The sequence below is a fragment of the Chanodichthys erythropterus genome, chromosome 3 (genome assembly GCF_024489055.1).
Source record: "Chanodichthys erythropterus isolate Z2021 chromosome 3, ASM2448905v1, whole genome shotgun sequence".
NCBI classification, from domain to species: Eukaryota; Metazoa; Chordata; class Actinopteri; order Cypriniformes; family Xenocyprididae; genus Chanodichthys; species Chanodichthys erythropterus.
Window position 1 is genome coordinate 48,682,248 of NC_090223.1, and position 22,293 is coordinate 48,704,540.

Genomic DNA, 22,293 nt, shown 5'->3' on the forward strand with positions numbered 1-22,293 from the left:
ATCAGGTTTCTTTTCCCAGCATGCACCTGCCCTGCATAATCACTCCAGCAGCTGCTTCTAAATGCTGTGTTTGCACTGCTGTGCTCCAGCTGGCTTTCTAATATCTTCTGATAGCTTTACTCCTGCCAAATGGCATCATTATGAAACCTGTCAACACTAAAGTAAGTGTCTGCTTATTTAGCAGCCAAGCTTTAAACCATTCTCTCAATTCTAATAGGATGTACCACTTTCTGACCACTAGAGGACATGGAAACAACAATGATGAAGTTTCAACTTGTGAAAGTTGTTCATACTCACTTTCTTGTGACTTTGAAGAGTCTTAAAGGATTGGTTCACTTTAAAATGAAAATTACAATTAGCTTTATTCACCCTCAGGTCATCCTAGGTGTATATGACTTTCTTCTTTTTGATGAACACAATCAGAGTTATATTAATATCCTGATGCTTCCAAGCTTTATAATGGCACTGAATGGGACCAACGAGTATGAGCGGAAGAAAGTGCAAAGAATCTTAATGAATAGACACAGTAATTTGTAGGTTCAGAAATTGTGGTTTTAATGAAATGCAACATGAATTGCAATATAACAAGTGAGCAAAAAATGAATTTAGTATATTTCATTGTAAACTAAAATGATATTTGCAACTGCATTATTCATTAATCAGCAAAGAACAATTAGGTAAACCGTTTTTTGGTTTGTAACTTTTTTTTTTCTTTTTATGAAAGCAATTGGCATGCTCACCGTACAGCTTAAGGGATGACAAATTAAAGTCAAACATGGCAATATAGAAATTTGTCTTCAAATTACTATTAAAATTTGGGTGAGCTTTCATGCACTATAAAAAAAAAAAAAAAAAAAAAAAAAAAAAGATAAAGTAACCAAAAACATTCACAACCAGTTTTACTTATTTAATCTCATGTCCAAATGAAACAAAATGGAATAAAAATGGGCATTTTTCTTTTTTTAGAATACACTAGGAAAATTAATTTAAAAAAAAGAAATAGATTTGATTTTGATTTTATTTTGACATCAACAATAAAATTTGGTGATGATCAAAACATTTGTTATTTGCAAAAAGTCAATCAAAATAAAAGTGTCTGTCAAATGCATAATGTATTTTAGACATGTAAAACGTTCCTTCAAAGGGCATTACATACCATATACATCATTGGTAGAGGAACTACACTCTTACTTTTTAGCAACTATGAGGCTGTGGTAGAGGGGCTTCACAATAATGTGCAGGTAGAGCGAGCTGTCAATAAGGTACTCAGATGCTCTACGCTGCAGGTCCGCTTCCAACAGAAAGTCTCCCGCCTCCTCCGTGCTCTGGTGGAAGTTGTAGACATGACGGACCACCACCTTCCCCTGCTTGCGGGCCGAAACGATGACAGTCTTTTGAAAGCTGACGCCAGCAAAGTCGGGGCTTGAGGTGGCAGGTGTGACGATGATCCGCGGACGCCCCCCGTCGGTACGGGTGGGCTGCAAGGATCCCTGCTCTGGGTAAGCGGATCGCACGCTAAGAGGAAGCCAGCGTGGAGAAAAAAGAGCGTTCCACGTCACGCGTTTGCTGGTGTCGTAACCGCTCGGTCCAAGCTGAGTCTGAAAGCTGAAGCTTCGGTCGTCTCGAGTAGGGTTGTTGATCACCCACGGGGAGCCCCATGCTGGAGACAGGTAGTTACGCGGCATGAAGAGGCTGCAGTTAACGTCGAAGTACTTTGCGAGCTGGACGGGTGAGGCTGCGTGGAACTGGAAGGCCAGGAAGAGCAGATCGCGTACGGATTCGTAATATTTCAACATCAGAGACGACTTCTTCTGTAGGTGGAACAAGTGTTGGGGTGATATCATGGCGTAACGTATTGCTTTGAGTGCATTCTCGGCCGTCTCACCTGAAGGATGGTTCTGGTTGATCCAGGCTTCCAGAGCTTCGTACAGCTCCAGTTCGCTCTGCAGAACCAGGTCTGAACGCTGCAAGAGAGAAAGCAGCAGTTCTTCGCTCACAGAGCTCCACTCGGCGCTCTGCAGAACCGATGACAGGTTCCAGGACAGGTACTGCAGGCAGCTGTTCTGCAGGCTCACATCCCCGATCTGCGTGGCGTATTGGTACCAGCTCACTACGTGACCCGTAGGCGAATCGCTGGACAGGTGCTGGGTCATGTATTGGGTGAGGCCCTGCTGGAGGTCCCACACATGATACTTGCTGGCAAGCTTGTGTAAAGGAATGGCCTGGTTCAGACGCACTGTGATGTCACCGCAGTATAAGTACCTGCAGGGAAAGAAGTCGGGCTGTAAAAATCAACCTTCCCATTGACGCTTTACCAGAGATTACCCTGAAACTTTACCTTCATGACCTATGTAGACTGATAACGTAACACAACTGCTGCAATAAATGGTGCACTTAAAGTCTTTTACTCTATTCTTCATCGTCTCATTTATACGTAGACCCACACATGACATTTGAGGGGGAAATGTCAATTCAAAATGAAAATTCTATCATTAATTACTCACCCTCATGTCGTTTCTACTAGAAAAGCTACTAGAAAGCTACTAAAGACATTTTAAACAGTTCATGTGACTACAGCAACAAGAATACTTTTTGTGCGGCAAAAAAACAAAACTTTTATTAAAAAAAAATTAAAAAAACAAAACACTTTATTCAACAATATTTAGTGATGGGTGATTTCAAAACACTGCTTCATGAAGCTTTACGAATCTTTTGTTTCAAATCATGGTTTATGAGCATGAATCAAACTGCCAAAGTCACATGAATTCAGTAAATGAGGCTTCATTACATCATAAGTGTTTCTAAATTTCAATGGTTCACCACTGGGGGGCGTGATTTTGGCAGTTTGATTCACACTCCGAACCACTGATTTGAAACAAAAGATTTGTAAAGCTTCGAAGCTTCATGAAGCAGTGTTTTGAAATTGTCCATCACTAGATATTGTTGAATAAAGTCGTTATTTTGTTTTTTTGGCACACAAAAAGTATTCTAGTCACTTCATAACATTAAGTAGTCACATGAACTGTTTTAAATATGTCTTTAGTAGATTTCTGGGCATTGAAAGTGTTCATTATCTTGCTGTCAATAGAGGTCTCACTGAGCCATCAGATTTCATCAAAAATATCTTAGTGTTCTGAAGATGAATGAAGGTCTTACGGGTGTGGAACGACATGAAGGTGAGTAATTAATGAAAGCATTTATGGATGAACTAACCCTTTAAGCATTTGTTCCTTCATTTTATGCAAGTCGTGTGCACGATATAATAATTTGTTTCCTCAATTTAATAAATCGTGGCCACATTGTACTAATTCATTCCCTTTAAATTTAACTAAAATAAGAAAATGAAATATTACATGACCATGATTTAGTAAAATGATTATTATATCGTGCACGCGATTTACTTAAAGTGAGGGAACAAATTAGTAAAAGGTCCTTACGTATTAGTAAGTCGTAGCAGCAAATTGGTGATTCATTGCCACGATATACATATTTGTTCTCGCATGTCATAAGCGGGTTTCGTACATTTATCTGACATGATGTGAGGCCTAGATGTAGGTAAAACCTGGAAATATTCATGATCTTTCACCATTGTGTCCTTTAAAATATCCATGTAATTCAGTTGCATTTGTTTTATCCTTAATGTTGACATAAAATTCACTACTATAGTAAGTTATATATGAATGTATGTTATGGCTTGCTATTTAAATTTTATAATGGACCAATTTTATAATGGACCCCAGGAAGACTAACGTTAGCTTTGTGGAGAGTAATTTTTAAATACTTGATTTAAATTTCCCTCCAAATGTGTTTTGTACGGAGGCCCTAATGGGACATGGTAGTGGAAAAAAATATGAGACGGGAGGAAAAATAAGTCAATGCTTTGGCGTTCCCTCGCAAGAAACTTTCGACTGCAAAGAGCTCAAAAGGTTTTGTGAGCGAACGCAATGTTTCTCTGCGGAATGCAAAACATTTGCGAGAGAATGCAACAGCATTGACAAATATATTTTCCCAAATTTTTTCCTTCACCATGTCCCTTTAAGGGCTCTGTAGTTTTGTGGAAAATCTGTAAAATAAATAAAAAAATAAAAAACAATAGTAAATAAAATTATTTTGTTGGAAATCTACAATGTAAAATAACATTAAAAAAAAAAACAATTAAATCTATATTTTTTGTTTAAAAAATTTATAATATATATTAAAAAAAAAAAAAAAATAGAAAGCATAAAATAACAAACAAAATGTGGCACCTTCCCTATTACTAGATACAAAAATTTTATTTTTTTTAAATGAATCTTTTGTAACAGTACTTCACAGTACAAATCAAGTCGAGAACCTAACCTAACCTAACAAAACAAGATCATTACGTGATCACAATACATTTTCTACCAAAGTCAACTAAAAGGCAAACACATTACATAATAGGCTTATCCCCAGAAACTGTAGTTAGTTGCTGCCAGTTAGTAGAGTGTTATGGCTTATTGATTATAGATTTAGGCTGTTGACTGAAAGTTTGTAGGTTCAAGGGTAAAGCATGAGCAGTCACCTCAATCAAAGGTTGCTCCAAGGACATTGTAAATCACTCTGTATAAAACTTTGCTAAATGACCCATTAGCAATGAATCGCTCACCTAATGAACTTATCAAAGACAGCTGCACAGTCAGGCGTCTCTCTGAGGACCATCGCAGTGGAGTTACGGGTCTGCAGGAGCTCGTCAAAAACGTCGCTCTGTAGGGTCAACACCAGCGAGTGGACTTGGATCACCTTCACCTCGTCCGTGTTCAAGGTCTGAACGCGTAGGATCACATCACTGCCGTTTCCCTGGGTCAGCAGGGCCTCCATGCGCTGCACCAGTGCCATTGAATGGTTCAGTGTGGTAGCACTGTTCTCCAACACCACATCTGGCTTCAGTGCAGCTGATGGACAGAAATGCCACATTTGTGAGAGGATTGAGGCTACGAAAGAGGGGAACTAAAGAAAAGAGGCTGTACAAAGTGTCATTTTAACTTCAGAAGAGCAACAAACATTCAAAAACAAGGGTTCTTGCATACATTTGCACTGCATATTTGATCGGTTATTGAATAATGTATGAATAAATCTCGCAGAGATTCACATTTGCAGCAATTCTTACTTGTATGTCATTTATGTAGTTGGAACAGGTGTTATAAATGTGAAACACACTTCAGAATTTGGGTTTCCATCCAGCTCTTTTTGGCATTAAACTATGAATTTTCCTCATTTCAAAATCATAAAAGTATTCAGAGTCATATAATATATTAAGTATTAGAGCAATTATATTTCAGCTTCCAAATGAGCTTTTGGTGTCAAAGAGCCAAAGAAAAGGAGGAAAAACATACAAGCCTGAATACAAAATCACTAGAAAGAGCTTGTTAATGAAAGGCTCTGACTGCTGCTCTTGAAGTCATGTGACTCACTCGCGCCTGACAGTTTGATCAGTTCAGTCATTTGAAAGCTACTGCATTTCCTGTAAAGATGGTGACTTCTCTTGTAAATGCAACTGAACTGTGCAACATTGAGTCTGCCCATATAAAGAAATATATACAGATGTTTTGGAGTTTTTTTATGTTAAATACTAAAAACAAGGCTAGGAAAAATGACAATTTATCATGAAGTGTCTTCTCTCATAATATACAAAAATATATATGGCTATTCCAGCAACTACTAAAAAATCTATGATCTTACCTCCTACACAAAGTGCAACACAAAGGTTGGCCAGGCAGACCACGGCTGGAACGCTTCCTCCAGAGTTCACCATGTTTCGTCCTGTATTAATGTCGTCTTTCTTTCTTCTGAATGCCTTTTTTTCCACCCCAATCTCTCTCTCAGTATGTGCTGCCCAGGCTCCCTGCCCCACACTCTTTATGTAGGACGTTGGCACATCGCTGAGCATCTCTCAGCCTCATGAAGCCCATTGATTGGTGGAATCCGGCTGGGCCGTTGCCATGACAACCGCTTTGATTGTGAGTTTCTCCTCTTTCAATGTTACATGATATCGATCTGTGGCACTGGGCCGCATGTTTGGACTGAAGTGGGCGTATGGAGTGGGATGCTGTCTACACATGGGGTCTATTGTTACTGTATTAACACAAATAACGGAAAAGAATACACTGGAAGATGAATATTATTGCACAGAGGATATCTATTTAGTAACATCTTAAAACACATAAATACATTCGCAAATCACTGATTGGGTGGCTAAACACCCATTCTATGCAATTTAATAGATTTAATTAAAGTTGAAAGAGAAAGCATGAAAAAAGAAATAAAACCACCTAAAAACTGTTCAATGTTTTGTAACAAACTAAAATGTTGTATTTTTGTAGTTTTATATAGCTGCAAGCAGCAATTAACAGGGTTCAAGCCTGCAACCATCTCGATCATAGATGGAAAAGACCATTTACAGCCAAAACAGGCAATTTACTAAGGAAATATATGATTTAAAGCTTTATAACGGTCATCGAGGTAGAGCCCCAGTGGTTGATTTAGTTCCAATTTCTCACAGGCTTCTAGGGCTGCAAGTCAAGCAGGCCCAGCGAGTTTCATTCTGAACGGCCTACATTAACCTTGTCTGACAGCAGCTCGAAATTCATTCGCTGATGCTGCGTTTTTCAAGATATGCGAATGTCCTCGTAGACAATAGCGGCACCTCGGACAAAAACACTGAATGCCAGTTTTCAAGTCAAATCGCACTGACTGTTGCGTAGCTATAACCATTTTTGTGTTTTTTTTTCATTTTATAGCGCCACCAAGTGGCCAGTCGCCACATCCTTTTTCACACAACCACACACAGAGCCCGTACATTGGTGTACCGGGGTGAAATTATGTAATTTTGTTCAAGAGGGATAGCCTTTTTAATAAAAGTGGCCACACCCACCTCCAACGTTTTGGCATCCCATCATGGACGTAAATTGAAATTTAGACTTTTTTTTTTATCATTATTGACAGTCAGGCTCTGCACTGGTTTGGTTCCAATTGGGCGAAAAACCTATGACTAGTTCGCAAAATTTGTTTTCTTCGATAAGTCCTACATACCCGAAAATTTCGCCAGGGTGATAATCAAATCTGAGAGCCAAGGATTCCAACAGTGAACCAAATGTAATTTTTAACCACTACATGGCAGTGTGGACTGGGAGGAGTCAGTATAAGTCATATGATATTCAAACTTCTCATAATTACATTGTAGGGGGCAGAAATGCATGGTTCTTACCATAGCACAGATTTGTAGAGCCATGAAACCATGTGCTTGGGTTAGTTCACCCAAAAATGAAAACTCTGTCATTAATTACTCACCCTCATGTCGTTCCACAAGTCCTTCGTTCATCTTCGGAACTCAAATTAAGATATTGCTGATGAAATCCAATGGTTCAGTGAGGCCTCTATTGCAATGTCACCGAACTTCTTAAGATCCATAAAGGTACTAAAGCGAACTGAAATGAAGCGATCAAGAATACTTTTTTTGTGCGCCAAAAAAACAATATAACAACTTTTAAACAATATCTAGTGATGGCTGATTTCAAAACACTGCTTCAAGAAGCTTCATGAAACTTTTGTTTTGAATAAGTTGTTCGGAGCACCAAAGTCACATGATTTCAATAGTTTAGCAGTTTGATACGCGATCCAAATCACTGATTCGAAAGTTTCGAAGCAGCGTTTTGAAATCAGCCATCACTAGATATTGTTGAATAGTCATTATTTAGTTGTTTTGGTGCACAAAAAGTATTCTCGTCACTTCATAATATTAAGGTTGAACCACTGTACTCACATGAACTGTTTTAAATGTTTTGAGAACATTTCTGGATCGTGAGAAGTTCATGATAATAGAGGCCTCACTGAGCCGACATGAGGGTGAGTAATTAATGACAGAATTTTTGGGTGAACTAACCCTTTAATGTAAGCTGCAGTTTATTTCATTAAATGAACACAAAGCATGAAATGATCTATGCATGGACAATGTTTTTATTTTATTTTTTATTTCCAACATACAAGAGAACATCATCTTATCACCTGTTCTTAGGCAGACAGAAAGCCACAACAAACAATATAAGACAGTGTTTTGAGGAGGAGTTATGAGCCATAACGTACTTTTGATTACTATTGTGCCACCATTAAGCCGATTGGGGCGAACCTTGGTGGTGTTGTATGTAGACAGTGCGAGTACTACCATCCCTCAAAGTTTCAAGTCTCTATGACTTACGGATTGGTCTGCCCAATCACTTTTAGGGTAGAATGCGGATTCTCACAATTACAATACATCCTCTAGATGAAAAACTTTTGCTTTAAGAAATATAACATCTCTCAACAAGCTGCAGTTTCAGGTATCACTTACTGTATGTCTGTACTGTGCAAGATGAGAATAAATTGTAATAAATTGAGAATAAATTTTGTTTGAGTCCTTTTGAGTATTAAGGGAACAAATGCATATGAACTCACTATACATTATATAAGTGTATAATGTAATATTTTATTTTTGCCTTTTATACAGTCCTGCTACATCCACTTGTAAATATCTCACAGCAAAATTCATCATTGCTGACCAGCAGAGGTAGCATAAATGTATAGAAAAATGAAATATACATATAGATATAATAGAACACTATATAATACAAAGAGCAGAGCATCATGTGGAGGTCACGGCAGCCCTGTCCTGCTCTTGTTTGTCTATCTTCCGCTGCTTCATCTGTCTGTACAGCTGCACCACTCTCTCCCGCTCTTCTTCCATTATCCTCTTCCTCGCCATAGAGGGTTTGGTTACCGACACAGGACTGTGACCCAGGAGAGAGTTCAGGAGAAGACCTTTGGATGCCCCCTTGAGGTCAAATCAGGATGGGAATTATGAACAAAATGCATTTTAATTAGGATTTTTAAAATAAGTGGATGCACATAAACAGTTTACCTGGGGTTTGATTGTGGCTTTCCTTGGTTTAACACTCAGTGATGGAGGCGCCATGGCAACCTCTCCAAACGGTACCTCATCTAAGAGGAAGAGAAATGATGCTCAGGATACATATGGGCATTTAATGCATCACATCTTTTCATATATATTCACATACCTTTAAACATCTCCTCCTCTTCACGCTCCTCTTGCTGGTTTATCTTCTTTTTCTGCTGCCGTAGTTTCCCTTTATTTAGCCTAAAATAAATAAAGCGAAATACACTTTAACGCACTAAAGCAGTGTTTGAAATGACTAGAAAATCAAATTAACCAAAGTTAAAATGCACTTTAATTAATATTTGCAGATTCCTTGTTAGATCTGAAATTGCTTGTCTGTCAAGTGTTTGATGCATCATACTTTTTAAAAGGTGTAAAAATGAATATATAAGCATTATAATGTAGTATAACTGTGTTTATAATTATTCATGAGATCAAACAATGCATTATAAGATTCATTACAACAAGGCATTAAAATACTTTTATAAAGCATATATATATGGCTCTGTATGAACGTCCCTACTTTGCAGTTTGAGCGTTAATCAGTAATGTATGTCAAACTAACCAATTCTTTTTAGTCGATTTCTTTTCCTCTGTCTTCTCTTCTTTCTTTAGCTCAACCTCTGGCTGTCGCTGTAGCTGGTTGTTCGTGAGGAAGAGGACATGCTCAGTCTCTTGGGTCATGCGGCTGATGTAAGCTTTCTCTGACTCATGTCGCCCTCTGCGGAAGTGTGGGATAGGAATATCTCCTGAGACCATCTTTGGCTTAGAGGCTAAAACAAGAGGCATATATAAACATACAGCAAGATGTCCCTTCCTCCGCTGCCCTTGCCATTGGCCGTGTCCTTGAGCAATATTTGTGGGTCACTAGACAGCACCCAGACAGCAGCGGGGTGATGCCGCCCACATGATGCGTAATGTACCTCAATTTTCAATCGACTGCCATCGACATAATCTTGCATAAATGGGTAACAATTATGTGTAATGACAAAAATAAATATCTTTAAAGTTTAAAAATTTAGTGCGAAATTAATTTAAACCACTGCTTCAAAAAAACACTACTGGCCCTCTAGGCATGACAATAATTTGATTGACATATTATCATTAACACTATTATCAATAACATCATTACCAATCTTCAAGCCACTAATGAATGATGTCATACATTAATTTTACATAATGTCACATCCATTAATAAATTAATAACCAGTGACAGATTTAACCCAACTCCTGACAGATTTAACAATTTAAGCAGCTGGTATTCCAGTTATATGATAAAACGTCCAATGTAATGTAATTCAACTCAACATTATAATGGCTATCCTGACTTTTTAAAAAGTTATCTACATTTATAAAAAGAAATTACAAAGACATTTCGAAATTAAATATTACAAATTATCTACATTATGGGTCTGCTTTTATTGTGCAGTACAAGCTGCAGCATTTATTTACCAATTTATTTTTTAAAAATTGTGTAAGATTGGCAGTACCTTTTTTCCTTTTCTGGGAGCCTTGTTTCATCAACTCTTTACTCTTCATGATTTCACGCAAACGATGAGGAATCTGCTGGAGGTGATCGTCTGATGCAGGATCAGCATGTTTCTTTGACTTCTTTGCACTAATAAGAAACTTGTTGTTTAGATATATCAACACCAATCAAATGAGTAAATTTGTATCTTACAAAATTGAGGATGTTTCATAAAAATGTTGGAACTGTAGAGGAGCAAAATTAAGCAATTAAAAAGACAAAGCAACAAAATATTTCTCTTGGCCATTGAGATTTGATTAAAGGCAAAAAAACAACAACACTTTTTTAAATGTTTAAGATAAACCTACAATTGATATTTAAATCATGAAAATATAAGATTTAACATTTCAGAACTATGAAATGAAATAAAATATATTTTTAGAACTATGCTTTTATACAAGTGTCAGACAACCCAAATACATGTTACAGTCATTCATATATACGAATACAGTGGCATTTTCAGGTGTTGGACACAGAACACACAGTGGATATTAATACATTTTGCTGTGAAATGTAGGCAGTGTGGAATATACAATGAGGCAGAGTAATAAGAAATCCAGAAAGATGCAAAGTTACCCTAGTTTCCGAATAAGTTACTCTCTGCACTGAGAACTGTCTTAACCACTTTCTGTCATATATATGGCTAAAATGAAATCAATTATTCCATATTCAACTTGTTAATTTGGTTATTTACTAGCTGAAATGATTTTCAGACATAGCCACAAGTCTCTCTGAAACGCCGTTACTGAAGAAGCATCAAGCCTCTGATTTACCTGAAATGCTTCTCATTCTTCTGTTTTTTGAGTTGTTTTTCTGGTTTCATTGTGTACTTTTCTCTAAACAGCGTTTTCCCCAGCTAACAGTAAACTCATGTGGCGTGTTGTTCCTGCTCGACTTCCTCTGCGCTGCTGAGATCAGCGTCACATCAGCGCGTTACTGCCGCTCACCGGTGATGTATGAACTCACTCCGGACTCGAGGGCTCTGAGGTAAATCATATTTGCCATTTAGTCCAGTCAAAAACAGTTGTTTTTTTCAGTTATTACTGAGTTTCTTCTCGGTGCCTATTCCTTACTTACAAAGTAAGTATCCAAAGTTCATGAACGTATTTCTATCACGTTTATTTCGTGTTCTCCTGTTTTCGTGGCTGTATATAACTTACTACTCAGTCAGGACGGCCTCCGTAGTAACAGCTAAGTAAGGAATGATCATTATTAGTTACATTTTTATTAATTCATTCCCTTAATTATTTACATAATGTAACAGTTAACATAAATGTCACTTTTTCATGAACACACCTTAATAAGACACCTCTGTTTTAGGTCCCTTCTTAAAGGGTTAGTTCACCCAAAAATGAAAATTCTGTCATGTATTACTCACCCTCATGTCGTTGCAAACCTGTAAGACCTTTGTTGATCTTCGGAACACAAATTAAGATATTTTAGTTGAAATTTGATGGCTCAGTGAGGCCTGCATAGCCAGCAATGACATTTCCTCTCTCAAGATCCATAAAGGTACTAAAAACATATTTAAATCAGTTCATGTGAGTACAGTGGTTCAATATTAATATTATAAAGTGAAGAGAATATTTTTGGTGCGCCAAAAAAAAAAAAAAAAACTTATTTAGTGATGGTCGATTTTAAAACACTGCTTCATGAAGATTCGGAGCACAAATGCATCAGCGTATTGAATCATGATTCAGATCGCCTGTCAAACTGCCAACGGCTGAAATCACGTGACTTTGGCACTCTGAAAAGCTGATTCGATACACTGATTCATTTATGATCCAATGCTTCCTGAAGCAGTGTTTTGAAATCGTATGTGATATGGGTTCATGACCAACTGACTTGACAAAGCTTTGGAATATACAATGGTATATTTAAGGGAAAATTGGCTTAAATGTCTTGGAAAACTTTTTTTTATATAGGCTAACACTAACCCAGGCTCATACTTTCAGCTTCTGTTTAAATATAGGGATAATAAATAAATGACTGAAACTCTGTAATTGTAAATATTGCACATAATACAAGGTGTTTTTCAGGCAATGTTATATGAGGGAAAAGTAAAAGCTGCATTTTGCAAAGGTGTAGCTATCACCACAAAATTGATTTAATAAACCGAGTTCCACTTTTACCGTTACATTAGTTTTATTTTCCAAAGCCTGTACACTCCAAACTCAGGCTCATTTTAACAGCCTCTCAAAACCAGCTGACTAAACCTTTCCATGAGCTGGGGACACCCGGACGACCCTCAGTCTCCACCTGAGGGAACAACATGTTCTTTGAGTCAAGAGAGTGGACAGAAGGATTGTTGACACATTCAGAATGGCCTGACTCACCGTTTCCTGAGAAAGCTCCACTCCCAGGTACCCACAGTGACCTGCCCGCATAGCAGCATCTTTGTGACCTGTTTACATGCTTGTTCCCACAAATGTACTGTAATTTTATACTGTATTTTAAAATAATAACACTGATTTCCTGGATTTTTTTCAGCACTGAACTGGCTGTCATTCAGGAAAGGTTACATCTTTGTGGTCAGGTGGTGCTGAAAAGATTTGAGAAGAAACAAATGCTTCAATAACACGTGAAGAGACCTAAATAGAAATTATCCTATGCTTTCTGTCAAAATAATTTATCACATAACATGAGGGGTCACCCATCTCGTTGGGAAGCACCGGTGAGGAAGAGGAAACAAACACCATAAGGGATCATCCAGTTTCACCCATGCTAATCCAAGTTTGGCATGGGTTTTTACGACTGGCGGAGCACTTGTGAGAGTGATATGTCTGGGTGGTGGTGTATTTAGACATACTGGTTTATGGTTTTAAACATTAGCTCAGAGCTCATTCAGAACTTATGTGACTAACATTGTTATCCATATGCAGAGACCTGCGAGGGACCCCTGAAAGAGAGGCGCTCACTACCCTACTTCTGTGGATGATGAGCTAATGTTTGTGCCAAAGAGAAAGATTGCTCCACAAATTTGACGATTTTCTGAAATGGATCTCTTTGACCCTGGTTGTTTAAAAGGGTCATGAAATGGATTTTTTTTATTATTTTATAATGTTTCCTGAGGTGCACATAATGTTAATATGATTTTTACATCAAATTATTCATTATGAATTTAACTGTAATTACCGGTTTAAAAGTGAAATATGTTGCTTACAGTTTGTGGGGTCCTTGTTGATTCCAGAACAGCTGAATCCATTTTTCTCCAACATCAGGATCCTTCAGCAACTTATGCAAAGATGATGTTTTTCCACAACCATGAACAACACAACTTCTGGGTGGCATCGCAATCTTGTTATTATCACAATCTTATCATAAACAACTAGGCCTACACTAGGTCCATTTGCTGCTTATCCACTGAACATCAGTGGGCGGGGACAATGATGCAATGATGTAAAAGTAAGTGCTGTCTTGCGCCAGAGGTAGTTTTATGCAAATGATTGTGACCCTTTGACGTCACCTGCCACCTCTGTTCCAAATTAACCTTTTTTTACAGCTTGATTATATAAATGCTTTTTAATTGATGTCAAGGACGTTTTAAAGGAACACTCCACTTTTTTTGAAAATAGGCTCATTTTCCAACTCCCCTAGCGTTAAACAGTTGAGTTTTACCGTTTTCGAATCCATTCAGCCGATCTCCGGTTCTGGCGGTACCACTTTTAGCATAGCTTAGCATAGTTCATTGAATCTGATTAGACCGTTAGCATCTCGCTCAAAAATGACCAAAGAGTTTTGATATTTTTCCTATTTAAAATTTGACTCTTCTGTAGTTAAATCGTGTACTAAGACCGACGGAAAATAAAAAGTTGTGATTTTCTAGGCTGATATGGCTAGGAACTATACTCTCATTCAGGCGTAATAATCAAGGAACTTTGCTGCCGTATCATGGCTGCAGCAGTGCAATGATATTACGCAGCGCCCGTGAGCCCCTGCTTGCACAGGGAACGTGTCTTGCAACCATGGAGACGTTTGTGAGAGACGCTGCGTAATATCATTGCACTGCTGCAGCCATGATACGGCAGCAAAGTTCCTTGATTATTACGCCTGAATGAGAGTATAGTTCCTAGCCATATCAGCCTAGAAAATAGAGTCAAGTTTTAAATAGGAAAAATATCAAAACTCTTTGGTCATTTTTGAGCGAGATGCTAACGGTCTAATCAGATTCAATGAACTATGCTAAGCTATGCTAAAAGTGGTACCGCCAGAACCGGAGATCGGCTGAATGGATTCGAAAACGGTAAAACTCAACTGTTTAACTCTAGGGGAGTTGGAAAATGAGCCTATTTTCAAAAAAAGTGGAGTGTTCCTTTAAGTTATATAACTTGCAGGATGTAATAATGATACAAAGACCTCTTATATGCCAAAAGACCAAGGAAAATTTGATTTCTCATGTAATGACCCCTTTAAGAGGTCTGTTGAGGGCAAAGGTACTTCAGGAAGGGTACTTCGTGACAAAACTTGTCTCTTAATGTATTCTAAGGGTGTATTCACACTAGGATCTCTGAACTATCCGTTCGTTTGACTAGTGTGATCGCTCTGTACCGTGCCCGGGCGCGGTTTATTTAGCCGTCCCTGGCCCGCTTGGAAGAGGTAGGCCAGAGCACGGTTCAGTTGTGTTTGGGAACGGTTCGCATGCAGTGTGAGCGCTAACCGCGCCGGAGCACGGAACAGCTACTACTTTTGTGTGCACTACTGTCATCATTATGATGGCAAACATCTTTATTACTACTTGGATAGTACACTTTTTAATTAATGTAATTAATTTGAGTATATTTGGGTTTATAATGGGTCTGGTTCTTACCTTATTGATAAACTGGAATTGTAGTTTGTGAGTAAAGCTGCAAATTCCAACATTAACGTCAGCTGCTTTTGTAATAATCCTCTAAAACGTGCAAGTGAAAATCGGTGTGCGGCATAAATGATAAATCTATTAGGTAATCTTATCAAAAGTGCTTTTCTTCCTGATCCTGTTTTCTTCCATACAAAAAAATGCATCGTATATGATGTAAGCGTGCTCCAGCCCGGACCGTTAAATGCAATATGAGTGCATGTCAGCGGGGGAGTGGGGAGGGGGGACAATCGCGCTTGGGCTCGGTTCAAGGCAACCGTGCCTAGTGTGAGTACCCTCTTAATCTCTATCCCTTTGAGACAGCATTGAGTCATGGACAGCAAGGTACTTGCACAGTGACTTACACAGTCTGTAGTGACAGTGTGAGTCACTAAGTTAACAATAAACCAAGAAAAATGTAGTTTTGTCTAGAACCATACATCTGAAAATTCCACCTCACTGAACAATGTTAGCTCAAACAAAACTGTTGGATATTTACCGCCAGCTCAACATCTCCACTGGGAATCACAGTAGTGCTCTTTAAATGAACCTTTAGGAACAAGAAGATTAGCATGAGTAGACTTTGAGTCACACATGGAAAAAAACTTCACATTTTGCACTTGACCAGTTTTTAGACAAAGCAAAGAAAGTATGTTGTGAGAGCTACTATACAGAAGATATTGAAACTAGTTAAGTATAAATACAAAAATCATGAAACAAATAAATCCACTAGAGCCCATTATTTTGCCATTCAGACTGGGGCCTCTAGTGGTGCAGAATTTGCAAAACTTCACCTTTAACTTTTGAAGGACCTCATGTCCATTCTGAATTTAGATATCCACAGGAATGCTTTAACCGAGTCAGTTTTGCTTGCTGCGCAAATAATAAATATACCCCAATGCCAGCAGCAACATTTAAATGGATTCCTTATCACTAGCAGTGGCTTCCTTTCATAAAATTATTTTATTTCTAAAATAATCTTGAGCTAATATTTACAGATTCTAAAGAAGGCACTTGTGGTGGAAGAGAGTACAAGATGAGCCTTAGCTCAGAATTAAGCCTCCAGATACCACATGGCTCCAAAACGGATGAAACTGGCCACTGACGCAAATCCTGAGAGACAGTGTGCAATCCAAGACATTGCCACATATTTCCCTCCTCCGTGTGTCTCTCTCTTGTATTTAATTTTCTCTCTTTTAACAGGACTTCTCAGAAGTGAATGCAATGTGTCATTATGTTACAATATAGCTTCCTTAAATAGCGTCAGCATGCATCTTTGTTTATTTGTGTACGGATACAGTGCTCCTAAAAGTGGACACTAAAGTCACAATTAAGAATCTTTAAATGTCTTTGCATTATTTTAAAAAATATCAAAAAAGGGGCTTTTTTCTTTCAAAATATATTGCACAAACATTTTTCAGTAGAAAATTTTCACAAAATGAAGTTTCAAACTATGAAGCAATAGATATATGTGTATTCTAATGTATTTATGTATATGCATGCAGATGTTCAAAATGAAGATAAAAAGTCTTGGACATTTTGGTTCTCAAAGTCTGTGGAACATGTTAATGTGAACTTAAGGGGGGCTGACATAAAATTATCAACAACAACCTAAGACCAGTTAGTTAAAATGTTTGAAAAAGTGACAAAAAAAAGTTAAGTTAGCTCTATGAAAAGCTCTGGCATCATTTGTTTGCACATGCCACTTGGTTTGATAATTTGTATCTAATGCAGTGAAATTGAGACATTTTTAAGTGTGGCTTACCAGTACCTAAAAGTGTTCAAATACTTTTTGGGGCCACTGTATATGCTGTTTATTTACATGTACACATCTTTAAGAGGAAGTGATGTTTACTAAACATAGGAGGCTGACATTAGCATTGATTGATCATCTTACTATAAAGGTAATACCTTCACCACTCCATTATTCAGCATACTCAGAGGCACCAGGAAGGTTATTGGTAATAAATAGTTGTTGTCACTGTGTGAGGTCTTGGGGAAATGATACCTCTGTGTGTGTCCTCTCACATTTACATGCACTCATATTCACATTCCAGGTTTCATACAGACTGTGCAGAGGCCCTGGAGCCAGGATGTCTTGACCAGAGTCTCATGTCCACTGTCCAGTGTCCACTGTTCCTGTCTAGGATAGGCCAAAGCCAACCGCAGGGAGAGAGAAAAAAATGTGTATCAGCAGAATGAAAAGAGATGCAATGAAAGTGGGAGGATTTACACAACATCACCATAGAATCACAGCAGAAATTACACACTTCACCTTCAAGTGTGTAATTTCTGTGCCGCACCAAGCAGAATATGACTGTTAAAAATATGACTGTTTTGTAACTGTTTTCCTTGTCTGACCCTCAGATTGTCTAGAAAATACCTGTGCCTTTGTATAATATGATGTTAGAGTTTTGTTTGAAAGGGTACAAAACAGAGTCGCTTGTTTGGGATTTTACCTCTTGGCAACCATTATATACTCAAGGTCTGTCACCAGCAGGAAGGGGTTTTGAGCTTTGTCCAGCCAGTGTCTACAATCTTTGAATGCACCCTTTAGGGTGAGCATTGCCCAATTCACCACCTTGCAATTATAATCTCTAGGAATAAGTTTCTTAAAATGCAACAAGTGTAATTTTGCTACGTCACCAGGTCATATAGTACACTTTGGTATCTGATTTCCATAATGAACATATACAGTCAAAATGTAAATAGATTGTGACTTTAAATAACTGTTCAAATGTCAATAAACTATACATGGGGTCTATGCTGACAGTGATGTAGTTGTTCAAAGTAAACACTTATTCTAAAGGACAGTGGTTTGACTTTGCACCTATAAGGGGATGTGCCAGATAGTGAATTAGAAGTGGCACATTTCCATGGGCAAATTGGACATAATTAAGAGGCTTTTTGTCTAACAAAATGCTTAATTGAATGCCATTTAGATGCTGCTTTAACCTCCGAGCTACTGCCATGATTGGATGGCAAGTAATTCTTATACAAATTTCTAAATACAATGGACTCCTCTAACAAATCTTACCCAGTTTCCAAAAAATTACAGGTTTATTTGTAGTTGGCCATGGGTAACATGATGCTACAGGAGTGGTTGGTATAGAGTAAGGAGAAAAATGTAGTGCAGTTGTGGGGAACTTTTCTTTTTTATATGAAACCTTATCTAAATTATTTACTTAAAGTATACGCCAAGTTTCCAACCTGTCAATAACAATAATTAACTTATAATTAATAATAAATTTAACTTAGATCAGAATAAAGTGATCGTTTTATTAGAAACACCACAATATTATTTATTTATGTATTTTTACATTGGCATTTTATTCACAATCTCACCTGCAGTTCCATCATGCACCCCTAGACGCTTATAAATCTGTGATGTACAAACTCTGACCTAGAAATTGGGTCCATCTATAATGAGCAAGGAATCATTGTTATATTTGTATGACTCAGGAAATATTGTTCTTACACTTGCTCACTAATCAGACTACTTTTCCATATAAAGTTTCTGTATTTCACACATGATTGCCCTTGATCCTACGTCCTGTTATTGTACAACTCCAGACATGCAAGATGTCATGTAGGAATGCACTTTACAAAAAAAAGGTGGAAAAGGCTACGGTTGGGATGTACTTCCTATTGGGACAACAGTAGAATGTGCGTGTGACCAGAGAATGCCACAATTTAAGCAACTGACAGAAGTGAATTGCATTGTCGAAACATACAAGCAGTTCAGTATAGAAACACTGAACAGACTTGCAGGTTCCAGCACCTGAACATAACAATCTAAATCACCCAGCTGCCAAAACGAGAGAGTGCCATGGAACAATAACAAAACCGCAGTAGCTAAAGAGCTAAGTCAGGTCACACACCACTGGATAAATAAATATACCACCAGCCCTACAAATTTGGTTAATTGTGTTGTAATTGAAACCACAAAATAGCAACTTCAGCCCAACTGTATATATTTTAGTCAAACACCCATGATGTTGTAGAAAGTGAATATGGGTTGTACCAGACAGACTGCTGCATGACTCATGGTTACAAATACAAAACAAACATTAACCCTCAGGTTGTGTTCAAAACCCTATAACACATGTGATGTTCCCGGTCAAAAATGACCGGCCCATAAAAAAAAGCATATAAATCACTCATTATACCATATTTTCACCCAATCTTGGATTCAATCTTTTTGTCAACAAGTTCTCTTTCAATTAGGACTGGTTTTATATTTTGATTTGGATCTGAATAATCATAGGCCTCATTTATTTGAGAGTAGGCATTTCATTTTTTTAGTAATTTTTTTTAAATTTTTGAATAATTTTGGAAATATTAAATAAAATCTGAAGAAAATTGGTATTGTTGATCACACTAGTCTACTCTAATGTTTCACCAGGAATTTTGTTTTGAAACTTTTGTTTTGTAAAAAAATATGGCACATAGTCACACTTGTGGTGTTCCCGGTCAAAAATGACCGGCCTATAAAAAATAGCTTATAAATCACTCATTATACCATATTTTCACCCAATCTTGGATTCAATCTTTTTGTCAACTTGTTCTCTTTCAATTAGGACTGGTTTTATATTTCTGTTTGCATCTGATTAATCATGGGCCTCATTTATCTGAGAGTAGGCATCTCATTTTTTGAGTAAAAACAAATAATTTATGAGTAAATTTGGAAATATTAAAAAAAAAAATATGAAAAAAATGGCTACTGTTGATCACACTAGTCTACTCTAATGTTTCACCAGGAATTTTGTTTTGAAACTTTTTGTTTTGTAAAAAATATGGCACATAGTCACACTTGTGGTGTTCCCGGTCAAAAATGACCGGCCTATAAAAAATAGCTTATAAATCACTCATTATAACATATTTTTACCCAATCTTGGATTCAATCTTTTTGTCAACTTGTTCTCTTTCAATTAGGACTGGTTTTATATCCTGTTTGCATCTGATTAATCGTGGGCCTCATTTATCTGAGAGTAGGCATGGTCAAAATGGTCACAATGGCCGACCATTGAAAGTGAATGGGAGAGATTGAAAATAACAGAACAATTTAGTTTTCAGGAGCATGTTCATTATTTTCATGTACATATATGAGCATATGTGCTTGCAAACATCGAGCCCTTGGACCTGTGCATGTAAACTTTTGCAGCTCGTTTTTGTATTTGGTTGCGTTGTGAACTTTTGCAGCGCGTTTTTGTATTTGGTTGCGTTGTGAATTTTTGCAGCGCGTTTTTGTATTTGGTTGCGTTGTGAACCTTTGCAGCGCGTTTCTGTGTTTGGTTGCGTTGTGAACTTTTGCAGCGCGTTTTTGTATTTGGTTGCGTTGTGAACTTTTGCAGCGCGTTTCTGTGTTTGGTTGCGTTGTGAACTTTTGCAGCACATGTGTTGTCAAACTCATGAAGAAGTTACCCGTTGTACTCCAGTGAAGTCCACAATATGGAGAAAAATCCTGCAAAGTTTTCCTCAACCTTATTTTCCTTTCAACTGAAGAAAGAAAGACATGGGGTGAGTGAATTATCAGGTAATTTTAATTATAAAGCAAATCCTTCTTCTTTTGAAGCCGGGTCACTGCAGTCACGGCCAGTTTGTGTTTGTGTGTGTGTGTGTGTGTGTGTGTGTGTGTGTGTGTGTGTGTGGTAATGTCAGATGGATAAATGTATATTAGATGCAGGTTAGGGTAGGATCAAATTTCTCTCTGTGGAAAAGAATGTGTGTAATACTCAAAAAAGTTTGTATGTTTTAACGTGTGTGTGTCTGGGTAGCGTGTGTATAAATGTATCGATACATGCACAGGTCCAAGGGCTCGATGTTTGCAAGCACATATGCTCATATATGTACATGAAAATAATGAACATGCTCCTGAAAACTAAATTGTTCTGTTATTTTCAGTCTCTCCCATTCACTTTCAATGGTCGGTCGGCCATTGTGACCATTTTTGACCATGCCTACTCTCAGATAAATGAGGCCCATGATTAATCAGATGCAAACAGAAATATAAAACCAGTCCTAATTGAAAGAGAACAAGTTGACAAAAAGATTGAATCCAAGATTGGGTGAAAATATGGTATAATGAGTGATTTATAAGCTATTTTTTATAGGCCGGTCATTTTTGACCGGGAACACCACAAGTGTGACTATGTGCCATATTTTTTACAAAACAAAAGTTTCAAAACAAAATTCCTGGTGAAACATTAGAGTAGACTAGTGTGATCAACAATACCAATTTTCTTCAGATTTTATTTAATATTTCCAAAATTATTCAAAAATTTTAAAAAATTTACTCAAAAAATGAGATGCCTACTCTCAGATAAATGAGGCCCACGATTAATCAGATGCAAACAGAAATATAAAACCAGTCCTAATTGAAAGAGAACAAGTTGACAAAAAGATTGAATCCAAGATTGGGTGAAAATATGGTATAATGAGTGATTTATAAGCTATTTTTTATGGGCCGGTCATTTTTGACCGGGAACACCACGAGTGTAACAAGGTAACAAAACCCCCACAAAAAATTAAGAAAATGTCCAAAAAAATATTGAGATTTAGTTATACCCTTTGGGAACAAAGTCACTAAGTTTCAGTCCAAAGCGATAACATTAACTAGTATTTTCGGGAAAAAGAAAATTGGTGTTCGGGTCAAATTGACCCGAACACAACATGAGGGTTAAGGCACAAAGATTAAAACAAGTCAAAGCTTTGCTCCACCCCCTCAACCGTCTCCAGATTGTTGCTGTTATTCACAGTGAATCAGACATCCAGGTGCTCTTTAGATGGCCAGACATGCCACTTGGGGGTCAGGAGTGTGACAAAGTGCTGAACTTTATTATAGAGGCAGTGCCAGGACTGCTCCATGTGTCTGGCATGTGTCAAAAATGACAAGAACCAGTGGAGTCCCTGCAGCAAGACACAACTCAAGCCAGAGTCAACAACCTGCCTGGAAGAACATGAAAGCTCCTACTTGAGCACTTT

General features: G+C 37.6%; 2 protein-coding genes and 1 long non-coding RNA gene across 3 annotated transcripts; all 3 read right to left on the minus strand.

Moving 5' to 3' along the window:
• Positions 1-1,187: 1,187 nt before the first annotated feature.
• Positions 1,188-5,908, minus strand: btbd17b (BTB (POZ) domain containing 17b). The gene is made up of 3 exons (XM_067382617.1): positions 5,701-5,908; positions 4,628-4,913; positions 1,188-2,262 (listed from the first exon to the last, which is right to left on the minus strand). The coding sequence occupies exons 1-3, from the start codon at positions 5,906-5,908 to the stop codon at positions 1,188-1,190; spliced, it is 1,569 nt and encodes a 522-aa protein (XP_067238718.1).
• Positions 5,909-7,964: 2,056 nt separating this feature from the next.
• On the minus strand, positions 7,965-11,500 carry ccdc137 (coiled-coil domain containing 137). Its single transcript, XM_067376720.1, has 6 exons — positions 11,249-11,500; positions 10,438-10,565; positions 9,513-9,720; positions 9,069-9,148; positions 8,912-8,991; positions 7,965-8,824 (listed from the first exon to the last, which is right to left on the minus strand). Exons 1-6 carry the CDS (start codon positions 11,296-11,298, stop codon positions 8,636-8,638), a joined length of 735 nt encoding a protein of 244 aa, XP_067232821.1. The 5' UTR covers positions 11,299-11,500; the 3' UTR covers positions 7,965-8,635.
• A 1,072-nt stretch (positions 11,501-12,572) lies between these two features.
• LOC137013113 (uncharacterized) lies at positions 12,573-13,874 on the minus strand. The gene is made up of 3 exons (XR_010893662.1): positions 13,639-13,874; positions 12,812-13,017; positions 12,573-12,734 (listed from the first exon to the last, which is right to left on the minus strand). It is a non-coding gene; the product is annotated as an uncharacterized lncRNA (long non-coding RNA).
• Positions 13,875-22,293: the final 8,419 nt, after the last annotated feature.

Excerpts from the sequence above, each read along its gene's own strand:
- ccdc137 (XM_067376720.1), bottom strand. The coding sequence starts at position 11,298 with ATGAAACCAGAAAAACAACTCAAAAAACAGAAGAATGAGAAGCATTTC. Across the intron at positions 9,721-10,437 it reads CTCCCAGAAAAGGAAAAAAG|CCTCTAAGCCAAAGATGGTC; the intron begins GTACTGCCAATC and ends CTCTTGTTTTAG. Across the intron at positions 9,149-9,512 it reads AAATCGACTAAAAAGAATTG|GCTAAATAAAGGGAAACTAC; the intron begins GTTAGTTTGACA and ends TATTTATTTTAG.
- btbd17b (XM_067382617.1), bottom strand. The coding sequence starts at position 5,908 with ATGCTCAGCGATGTGCCAACGTCCTACATAAAGAGTGTGGGGCAGGGA. Across the intron at positions 4,914-5,700 it reads TGTTGCACTTTGTGTAGGAG|CTGCACTGAAGCCAGATGTG; the intron begins GTAAGATCATAG and ends TCTGTCCATCAG. Across the intron at positions 2,263-4,627 it reads GTCTTTGATAAGTTCATTAG|GTACTTATACTGCGGTGACA; the intron begins GTGAGCGATTCA and ends CTTTCCCTGCAG.